The sequence below is a fragment of the Psittacula echo genome, assembly GCF_963264785.1.
Source record: "Psittacula echo genome assembly, chromosome: 7".
NCBI classification, from domain to species: domain Eukaryota; kingdom Metazoa; phylum Chordata; class Aves; order Psittaciformes; family Psittacidae; genus Psittacula; species Psittacula echo.
Genome location: NC_137740.1, coordinates 10,103,886 through 10,115,142, shown reverse-complemented (window position 1 = coordinate 10,115,142; position 11,257 = coordinate 10,103,886). Strand labels below are relative to the sequence as shown.

The 11,257-nt window shown below is 56.5% G+C and overlaps 1 protein-coding gene across 1 annotated transcript; it reads left to right on the top strand.

Moving 5' to 3' along the window:
• Window positions 1-7,366: 7,366 nt before the first annotated feature.
• Window positions 7,367-10,835, top strand: FOXD2 (forkhead box D2). The gene has a single exon (XM_080623592.1). The coding sequence runs from the start codon at window positions 7,807-7,809 to the stop codon at window positions 9,151-9,153; it is 1,347 nt and encodes a 448-aa protein (XP_080479718.1). The 5' UTR covers window positions 7,367-7,806; the 3' UTR covers window positions 9,154-10,835.
• Window positions 10,836-11,257: the final 422 nt, after the last annotated feature.

Below are 11,257 nucleotides of genomic sequence, written 5' to 3'. Positions count from 1 at the left end.
GCAGGGCTGTGCTCCACAGAGTGTGAGCTGCTGGTGGAGGAGATGACCCTGACACTGTCTCCCTTAGTGCACCAGGGCCATCACCTGTGGCTCAGGCATTGGCACCCATAGGTCCAGGACTGCTGCTGACAGCCACTGGAGGGCATTATATAGTATATACAGCCTTATGTGCAGCCTCCTTACCTTTCTCAGAGGCAGACATGGCAAAAAGAGCATGTGCTGTGGAAACACTCATATTTCCTTCTCCTCCTTTACATCCAAACGCCCATACCAGGAGGGCTGGACAGCTGATATCACCTATGGCAAAGGGACAGGCCAGCGTGTCCCAGTGTGGGCTGGCATGGCCCTCAAGTGCTTGGGACCTTCACAAGCCACCCCGATGCCTTGGTGTATCGTCAGCCCACTGCAGAGTGCCTGTGCGGCAGCCACCAGCAGCAGCGCACGGATGGAGGATTTTCCCTGGAGCCAGAGGTTAATTATGCTTTATTGGATAATTTTCAGCCGCCAGTCCTGGCAATAAAGGGGATTTCCTCTAGATGGCACGCTTATCTCTGCTCTGGGAGAGAAGCCCACCAACCTGCTTCCCCCGCAGGACCCCAGCGATGTATTTTCAGGGAGCAGGTAACTTACAACCTCTTATAACACAATTTTAAGGCTCAATATCTAAACTGTGCAGAAGCATGGGAAATGGTAATAAGAAAGGAGGCATTTTGTAATGAGTGTTTGTGAGACTCAGCTGGGTGATGCTGAGTATCTTCTCCTGCAGAAGTCAGGTCTCTCCCAGTAATGTAAAGCCAGATGTGAAACATCAGCCTTTTCTTCAGCAGCCCTCAGTATTGTTTGTTCCATCCGAGTGTTGCAGCTTCCCATTCCCAGCAAGACTAAGCAGAGGTTCACCTGCAGTGAGTGAAAGAAGGGGAGTTGTGTGTATACATGAATCTTCAACACCCCCAGAGTGGCTGGATTAATCTTAATCTGTGTGCTGACAGGCTTTCCCTCTCTTGTCTCTGTGCAGCTCAGGGCAACAGTTTCTTCTGATGGTTTGCAGAGAAGGGCAGGAGAAGTTGACACCTGTCTGAAGGGGCTGGGGATGGGTTTCTTGTGTGCTCCTTTTCCCTAGTGTGCACTGCAAAGCACCTATTTTATAGAGATGGAGAACTGTCCCTTGCAGCCACACTGATGCTGCCACAAAGGCAGCTTGGACTGTGCCAGGGCTCTGTGTCCCAGAGGCAAAGCAGGGATTAGATTCCGGTCCTGGACCTGAAGAAAGGAGCTGCTGGGGTGCGGAAGTGCTGAAGCCAAGCTGTGGGGTGAAGCTGTGACTCAGTGGCGATGCAGCGGAGGAACTGGCATCAGCAATGAAGCCAAGATTCACCCTTCTGTGCAGATTCAGCTCCAGACTATTGCAGTGATGCCTTACCTGATACTGTTCCTACCTGTCTGTCCTTCACTAGATAAAAGGATAGAGTAAAGGGGTTTGGTTGTTCCTCTGCTCTGCAGAGGGTGAGATACTTCACCTGCCCCCTCACACTTCAGGTTGCCTCTGTTTATTCAGCTCCTTCTCAAGACGGGAACAGAGAAAAGGAGCCCTGTGATATATTCCTGTGTGGACTTACTTGAGGTCAAGAGGCAAAATATATCTAGGAATGTCTTTGGAGGCAGATCTGTATATATGAGCATGTATGTGCAGGGCAGATTTTTATAAGGATACAGCAGATTCACCCCAACCTGATCTCCAGCTGGGGATTGCTGCATGCTTCCAGATGCAAATGCTCCTATACCCAGTCATTTACTACATGCAGGAAAAGAACATAAAGGAGTCAAATCCTCAAAAGACTGAAACTTGTCCCAATGAAGTTCTATTCTGTTAATTTTCCACCTTCTCTGTAATTTCCATCTTTGAAAGCCCTTTCTCCTACACTGCTCCTGGCCTCCAAGCTGAGGGTGCTCAGGTGGTGTTTCTGGCAGAACTGGACTTCTGCAAACTCAGTGGGTGAGCTGGGCACTAGGGCTGCTCAGCTGTTGAATGCAGAGAACTCAGCAGCAGGGATTTCCTGGGCACGTTTGGCATGATCAGACGCTGACATGGAAAACTTGGACTCTGAAACTCCATCATGAATTTCTACACCCTTATGAATCTGGCCGTTTACTTGGGTTCTTGCGCTGGTGCACCCACTTTTGGAAAATCTGATTCCCTCAGACATCTATCTCTCACCATCCCCCAAAGAAATCCTCTCTTTTAATTTCAGGGATTTAAGAGAGAAAGAAGTGACTTAGCAGGCTTGTTTTCACAGGGATATTTTTCCTTGTGTGGTAGGCGCAGTTACCAGGCTGTTCTATACACGTTGCCATGTGCCAGAGCATAATTGCCTTCCACATGCATCAGCCTTTGGCTAATGTGTTTTTTATGGCAAGCAGGAGAGCTGGCTTTGGTGAGTCTCAAAAGTGCACCTGGTGGTTTATGGCTTGAAATCACTGCGTTCTCCTCACTCGTGTAGGTGTGTGTATCCATCTTGTTTCATGTCACATGAAAAAAAAGCTTATACCAAGCCAGAGTTAATCAGTTGAGTATTATGCTGAGTATGAGCTTGCTGGCTTCAAATCCATACGGGATGGGATCAGTTATAAATGGAAAGCAGCAAATACAGATTTTAAATAAATCAAGCCCAAACCCAAGGTCCTAAAGTCAGATCACAGCACTGAAACAAATGGATGTGTGTAGGAGAGGAGTTTCCCGCTCATTTGAAGAGCAGGAAAGACACAGGTGCTTGTTCTCCTGAGCTTCATGGGGTTCAGCCACGCACATGGGGTGTCTGGGAAAAGTCTCCCTTGAAACCCAAGCGTTTTTCTGGGGTGAGTTTTGAGACACCTGCATTGAAAATCCAAGTCAACCAAACCGAGCTGTCCAACATCCGAGCGCTGCAGGGATAAATGTAAGCACTTGGCTCCAGTAGTTTCCAGACTGGGAGTTTCATACATCTCGCACTATCTGGCACCACCATTCCCAGTAACCTCCCTGTGCTGGGAGCTCTTGGTGTGCAGGCTGCAAACTGATCTTTGCAAGCTGGGAGCTGGTGGTAAGGGGCTGGAAAAAAGGTTGAACTGCAGGGAGCACTGAAGGTCTGAGCCTTGGATATGGAAAGAAGAGAAATAATATCAAAGGAAATCACATAAGTGGAAAAAGAGCCCCCTGGGGCAGCCCAGGCAGCAGCAGGTCTGTCTTGTTCATGTTTTCAGAGAAGTTAGAGGTCAGCCAAGCTTGATAACTAGGTAATACAGAAAAATCCATCACTGAGCCTTGGGGGACTTGAAGATGCGGTTCTCATCAGAATAAACGAATTTAGATGCTGCTCAGCAGAGGAAACAAGAACGATTATGTATCACAAAACCAACAGATCATTTGGAAGCATCTGGGAGCAACGTCGGCTGGGCTGGAGCTAAACCCCCCGTATTGCCCAAGGCAGCGCTCGGAAACATCGCAGGGCCCGATGCTGCCCTTCCCCGGGCTTTGCCCCCGGTAAAGCCCAGCGACGGAGGTGCTCCGGCCATGACCAGCTGCATTAGGCGGGCACATGGCCAGTGCCAGGGCGGGAGCAGCGATCGCACCCCGCCGTGCCCAGGGGTCGGTGTCCTGCCCTCCCTTCCACCACCACCCCGGCAATAACGGTCGCTGCGGACAGGCAGGGAGCAAGCCTTTTCCTGTGGATAAAGAATTGTGCCTGATCGTTGTAGCAGTTCTGCAGGTTGTAGGAGCTCCGAGCCGCTCCCACGTTGCTCCCAAGGAGCGGGAGCACAGGGACACTGGAGGGATCCACCTGCTGTGGGGCGTCCAAACGCCGGTTCTAAACGCCTGGATCAAGCCCCTTATTAAGACAGGCGGGGTAGACAGACAAAGTCAATTTAAACGAGAGAGGGAAACAATCCTGATCAGCTGATGGCCTTTAATTTGTGGCTTGGGTTTTTTTTTTTCCACCTACTTTTCAGACTTTTTGGAGACTCTCGGCACTCCGCCAGCTCCCAGCTCCACGCACGTTTGATACCGCAATTTAACGTGAAATGTAAAGCAGGATCGGGTTAAAACGGGAGATGGGAAGCCAGGCTGTCTGTAATGAAACCCTTCGAAGAGGAAAGCATTAAAAGTCTGCCTAAGGAAAACCGCTTCCCTCCCTGCCCTGGGAGCAGTGGGACGATGACAAGGCAATCCTTTCGGGTAGATCGATTGAGTTTCTTTTTCGGGACACCGCATCATATCTTACCCCTGCATACACACCCGTGATTTAAAACTCACCCCTCGCTCCGTGTGCGGGTGCACGGCCGGGAGCGTGTGTGTGTGAGTACGTGTCTGAGATCCGACCATCTGGTTTGTTTCAGCCCAGGGTTTCCCTTTTCTAAATCATTTCGGGACGGGTGTAGTTTAGGACCTTTTTCTCGTTTTGATTTGTTTCTACAGCCGGTCTTGCGTGGCAAAACCGCGGATAACACCGCCTCGGCGAACGGGAGCAGCTCGGAGATGGAGGGACCGGGACTCATTCCCTGTCGTTTCCTTTTGGGTTGTTCCCGACTTTAACGGGGACGATATTTTGCCTTGAAACAGGCAGGAATCGTGTTGATGGTGGCTGATCGGGACATACTATTTCTCGAGCTGGTGGCTCTGGATGAGCGATGCTGTGGGGCGGAGGGCAGGGGGGAAGGTCCACCCGGGAGCGGGACAAGGCACCGGCCGCATCCCATCAGTAGCCGCCTCGAATCGATCCCTTCCCCGCCCCCCCCCCCCCCCCCCATCATTTTTGGGCTCATCGAGATCCCGATGCCCATGAGTACAACGGCAAACACACACAATCCCAAACCCTCATTTGCCAGGGGCTCCGCCCGCGGGCTGCCCGGCACTGCCTTGCAGGCAGGGGGGAGCAGGCAGCCGGGGTAGGGAAGGGTGGGGGAATCATAGCCCAGGAGGCAGGTACCTACATCTCTTTCACTTCGAGCTGTGAGGGACCAACCTCTAGGCAGAGCGACCGAGAGGCAGCCTCCCTGCCCCCAGGGCGCGGAGGAGCTGCGAGGCATCCCCCAGGCGTTTGCTACCCTCCTGCCCTTCCCCTTCGCCGCCCTGCAGAGGCACAAGGCGCAGCTCCCGGCGGTTTCTCGCTGCCACGAAATGCACCAAGTGGAAATTCAATCGCCCCGTTGTGTGTGTGGTCGAAATCTCTGGCAGCTGCTTCGGAATTTTTTATGACACTTTCGTTTATGTAGGGGAGGCATAACTATTATTTTACTTTAATAAAAATGGAAAGCGGTTCGGGTGTTTTCCCTCCTCGCTCTCTTCCATTTGTTCTTCCCATCGCCCCTTCCGCGGGGCTGATGAAAGGAGAGTTTAAAATGAAGTCGGTAGGAAAGGTGCGGCGTCTCCGAAGCACTTATCCATGCTAGCTTATTATATTTATATATATAAGAAAAAATATATAAGAAATATATATGAATGCAGGTATATATACCTGAATACATATATACACACATATGAGTGGGAGATGTATGTGTATGTGTTGCAGAAGTAGGTTATCAGCATCGGGAGAGTATAAAAGTGAAAGAGCTTAGGAAAGCTCCAACGGCCCTGACACACGTCTGCGGGACAGAATTCCCACCTTCCCGAAACGTTCTCAGCTCCGTTATTCATCTATTTTCCCCCCTCCGGTAGAGAAATCCTCCCCGATCACAGCCTTGGTGGTGAAGGAGGAGGATGTGACAGGGACAGCGCAAAGGCTCTGAAATAGCTGCTTCAACGGGAGATGTGCTGGAGAAGCTCCTGCCTGCTCCTCGGGGTCCCCCAGAGCTTGGCGAGCCTGTGGACCGAGTCGTTAGGGCTTGAGTAATTGTGACCGGCATTTGGAAGCGGGGCCGCGCAGCTGTTTGGCCCAGCTCCCCGGTATTAGTGCTGGAGATTTTATCACCAAATGCTCGCACCTGTTAACGGCAGCGACTGGCAATTCATCACCGCAGATTCTCACACTGCTGAACGCGGCCCTGGAGGGGCAGATTTGCCCCTGGCACTCCGTTGGAGGAAGCCATCCCCTTTCTTCCTACTCAGGCATCCTTTCTGGGGAAGGAGCTATGTGTTTGCGGAGCCGCAAAGGGAGGGGGAAACCCAAACGTACGAGCGTGGTTCGGTGTGTCCGAGGCAGCGACAGTGACAACCGGCTCCCAGAGTCACCCGTGTGGTGTGATGTGGGCGGCTGCAGCCGTGGCCGTGTCCCTCGCCCAGCACCGGGGTGGCTGCCTCGGCCTTGCCATGGGAACGGGCGGCCTCAGGCGGGCAGCGGAGCTCCGTCACCCGCGGGGACGCTGTTGAAGCTCCGGGAGACCTGGGGTGACTCTGATCACTGGGAAATCCTCCCGCTTAGGCTGCAGCCCTCGGCACAGCGGGTGTCCGCTGCCCGCCACCTCCCTGCCAGCCACCGGGGGATTCTGCACCTCAGGGGGAGCGATGGCAGGAAAGCTGCAGGCAGGAGAACCCGAGGCCGGAGGAGATTCCCCGTCCTTGGGGCCTGGCCGAGCTGCGGGTGGGCCACTTCTGAAAGTGGTACCCGGCCGAGCCAGCCCCGTCTAGGGATGCGGGACGCGGGACGCGGATGCCATCCCAGCACTAGCGGACAGGCACAGCTTTAGCTGTGGGAGCTGTGTTTAGGGAGGAGGGAGGCTTGGCCAGGAGTTGCACCCCGCCTTCCACCCCGCACCTGCCAGGCGGCAGCATCCCTTCCGCGGGTGCGGACCCGTGGGAGCCCTCGGGCAAGGCGAGTCTCCAGGCTGGGTGCTACGGATTCAGTGACGTGTCGGTGACGTGAACGGGTGGAGAAGGGGAGCAAAGATCCCCAAATTGGCACGACCCCTCAAGGATACCGAGGGGTCGGCCGTGGCGGATTGAGGGTCTCCATAGCCGGGGTGGGCAATCCTCAGAGAAGAAGGGACCCTCCGCAGGCCCCGGGCGGAGGGAGGCGGCCGCCCCATCCCGCAGGAACGGGCCCTGCGAGCCTCCAGCCGCGGAGGGCGCTCGGGACAGAGAGGGGAAAGGTTTATCCAGCGCCGACCCCCCTGCCGCTGCAGCCGGCTCCAGGCATAGCCGGAGCATCCGAACGCCGGCGGGGCTCGCAGCGCCTTTCCTCGAAAGCATCCCTGCCCGGACGGGGGCCGCGTTCCCCGGGGATCCGAGTCGGGCCGGGCAGCCCCTTACCGGGACCCGCGGGGGCTGCGGCGGGCGCCACGTGATGCCGGGGCGGCCGTATAAAGGCCTGGGGAGCGCTGGCAGGAGGCGCAGAGTGGGAGCGTTTCCATCGGGTCCCAGCTCGGGAGGGGTGGGGAGGGGGGAGCCGCCTTCCCAACTTCTGCCCTCCCCCCTCCCTCTTCCCCCGCCCCTCCCTCCCTCTTTCCTCCTCCCTCCCTTCAGCCCAGCCAAGGAGCCGCCGCAACCCCGAATTTTTTTTTTCCCTTTTCCTTTTTTTTTCCCTTTTTCTCTCCTTTTATTATCATTATTACTATTATTTATTACCGCTGCTTCCAAGCTCCCTGCCCAGCCTTCGGGCGCCCCGTCCCTCCCCCCCGCCCCGCTCCCCTTCGCTGCCCCTCCCTCCGTAGCCACCACCCCGCAGCCCGGCCGCGGCCCCGCCAGCAGCGGCGCGGCGAGCGGGGCGCGGAGCGGCGGCGCCGGGGCGCGGAGTCCCAGCGGCGGCCGCAGCCCTCCGGCACGGCCCCGGGCCCATCCCGGGAGCCGCCGCTAGGTGGGGGGGGGAGCCCGGCCCCGGCCGCCCCGGCCGCACAACAATGACTTTGGGCAGCAGCGGCGGCGGCGGCTGCGGGATCATGTCCGAGCGCTCCCCGGAGGAAGAGCCGCTCTCCGAGGTGGAGGACGCGGATATCGACGTGGTGGGCCCGCCCCAGGATGGGGGCAAGTACAGCGAGGACGAGGAGGAGGAGGACGAGGAGGAGGACGAGGACGAGGAGGACGGCGGCGATCCGCTGGGGCTCGCCCTGCCGCGGAGCGGAGCCGCCAAGGCGCGCATGGGGGGGTCCCCGGAGCGACTTTCCCCCGCCGGCGGCTCGGAGTCGGCGTGTGCCCGCGGCGCCGCGCCCGGGGAGAAGGCGCCCGCGGGCGGCGGCGGCGGCGGAGGCGCGGGGGGAAAGAACCCGCTGGTGAAGCCTCCCTACTCGTACATCGCCCTCATCACCATGGCCATCCTGCAGAGCCCCAAGAAGCGGCTGACGTTGAGCGAGATCTGCGAGTTCATCAGCGGGCGCTTCCCCTACTACCGGGAGAAGTTCCCCGCCTGGCAGAACAGCATCCGCCACAACCTCTCCCTCAACGACTGCTTCGTCAAGATCCCCCGGGAGCCCGGCAACCCGGGCAAGGGCAACTACTGGACGCTGGACCCTGAGTCCGCCGACATGTTCGACAACGGGAGCTTCCTGCGCCGGAGGAAGCGCTTCAAGCGGCAGCAGCAGCTGCACCCGCCGCACCCCGAGCTGCTGCTGCGGGCCGGGGCCGCCGACCCCGCCGCCTTCCTGCCCAGCTTCGCCTACGGACCCTACGGCTACAACTACGGCCTGCAGCTCCAGGGCTACCCCCACCACCACCACCACCACCCCGGCGGCGGAGCCGGGGGCACCGCGGGCGCCTTTCCTTTCCCGGCGCCGCACTGCCCGTTACCGGCTCCGCCGCCTCCCGCCGCCGCCTCCGTCTTCTCCGCCGCCTCGGGGCTGCCCTCCTTCCTGGGCGGCGAGCTGAACTGCAGGAAGTCCTTCTACCACCCCCAGCTGAGCCCCACCGCCCTGCCCGCTGCCCTCCTCCAGACCCTGAAGCCGGACCCCACGCCCGCCGGTGGCGGTGGCAGCGGCGGCGGCACCGGCACCAACCACCCGTCCCGGCCCTCTTTTTCCATAGACAACATCATCGGGGGGGCCGTGCCCCCACCGCCCAGCACCAACCCCAGCGCCGCGCCCGCCGCGCCCTACCCGGCCGGCCAGGCAGGCCCCCCGGCGCAGGTCCTGGCCGTGCTCAGCCCCGCCTTGGCCCCGGCACAGCCCCAGGTCAGCCTGGCACACGAGCCGCTCCTGCAGCCGGCCCAGAACTTCTCCAGTAAAATCACAACCCTGAGCAGCTGTCATTTTTAAAGTGTGCTGGGGACGGGGGGGACCGGGGAGGGGGCGAGAGTCGCGAAGCAAAAGGCCCCTTCCCAGCTCTCCCCCCTCCTCTGAAACTGGCTCCCCTTCCCTCTCCCCTTCTCCCCCATCTCCTCCTGTTGTGTTTTAAAGGTAGGAAATATTTCCTTTTTTTTTTTTTTTTTTTTTTAATTTTTATTTTTATTTTTAATTTTTACTTTATTTCCAGGTTCTGCGGCACCCAAATCTGTTTGTGTCTGTTTGCTCGGGGAAAAAAAAATATCATTAAATAACTCGGGAGGGAGGCAGAGGGGAAAGAACAACACGGTTTGGTCCCGCAAGCGCCAAAGCGTATTTATAAAGTGGCCGTAACCTAAGCTGGGACCTGGGCTGGTTTAACACTCAACGTCTTGCGGGGGGGGGGTGGTGGTGTGTGGGTGTGTGTGTGTGTGAAGAGGAGGGGGATGTTAAGAAAGAAACGGTCTTAGGGTCGAAAATGTTTCCTTTGAGAGGTGCGGGTTTTCCGCGGAGTCCCCTAAATCGCTTGGGAAAGTGCCCCGGGGAGCTGCAGACGCTCCCGGTCGCAGCGAGCCCGTTTTCGTCCCTGCAAGTCTCCCTCCCGGGCGGTTTTTGCCATGTGTTTCCGTGTCTCCCCTGCTCTCAAAGAAAATGTTTTAATGGTTCGATCTTATTTTAGTTTCTTTGAAGCTTCGGGTTTGGTTTGAAAAGACACTGTTTAGGGTTTATTTTTAAGAAGAAGAAAAGTCGGTGAAACTCAGGACTGCGGTTTATTTTTGTTTTCGTTTTTTTTCTTTCTTTTTTTCATTTTCTTTTTCCAATGAGACATTCAAATGCACGTTTTAAAGAAAATCCGATCCGTTTGACGAGTTCCCATCCTATTCTTTTTTTGACCCCCGTTTTCCCACCCCTTCCGTGCGTGGGTTTTTTGGTGTATTGGTAATTATTTGTATATAGATTATTCGGGAGCTAATGAGCGGAGTCCAGTTAACTCTTCACTGGTTGTGCATCCGTCATATCTATTTTATTGAGAGAATCTGTGAATAATTTGATGTGGAAAAGGCAACAGAATTTTGTCCACCGTTGGTGTAAATTAATAAATGTTTGTGACCTGGTTAAAAAAAATGATATTAATAATCCCAAACGTTCTTTGCGATGTGCTTTGTCACGCTGAGAGCCCAGAGCCCCGCTCGGGCCTCGGGGAAGCGAGTGGCTCCCGCCCTGGGGTTGGCCACACTCGCCCGGCCGCTGAGTTTCTGTGCTCGAAGCCGGCGGCGCCGAGCGCTCCCCTCCGCGGCCGGGCGCGCAGCTTGAGAGGGGTGCTCCGCGCCACCTCCCTCCCGTTGCCTCTCTGCTTTGGCCGACAAGGGGAAAGACACCCGGATGTTTTTATTTTTTTCTTCATTATATTTTTTATTTACTTGCTTTTTGGTGTGTTCCCCCCCCCCCCGAAAATGCCTGTTTCTAGGGAGGGGGAGGTGGGGGTCGGGAGAAAGGTTCCCCCCCTCTCCTTTTATTTTGTTTGGAAAAGTTGACACATGAGAAAATCAGTTGGAGGGTTTCCCCCCCGCACACACGTCCCCTTTGGGCCTGCAGCATTTGAATGACCGAATGAAACTTGATCTCCGCCTAAATTTTGCAACAACTTACAAAGTAAATAAACATCTTTAAGCGCTCCCTTCTTCTCCAAACTTCCCCCCCCGCCCCCCCCCATTTATTTATTTCAGGGACCAAAAGTGGCTCTTTGGTTGGTTTGTTGGCAGGGACCCTGATCTAAAGAATCGAGGCCTTTCTCCCCGTGCAGCTGAAGGAGAAAAAGGAAAAGACAAAAAAGCAAGAGCTGAGACGTACGAGGCAGGGAGCGGGGGCCGGTCCCCAGGCGAGCGGGGCTTTGTGCGGGGCCCGCCGAGGCTCAGGCAGGAGCCGGGCGATGTGCGCCGATGGGAAGGGGGGTGTCGGCTTTTCTTTTCTCTCCCCCCCTTCCCCTTTTTTCTCCCCCCTCCTCTGCCCCTGTCTGTGCCACCGCGAACCTCCGCGCAGTTTGTTGATGTTGTTCCTGAACGTGCCGCCTCCCCGCAGCGAGCGGTCTCACATCTCG

Bases quoted from the DNA above. Each gene is read 5' to 3' on its own strand.
- FOXD2 (XM_080623592.1), top strand. From the start codon at position 7,807: ATGACTTTGGGCAGCAGCGGCGGCGGCGGCTGCGGGATCATGTCCGAG.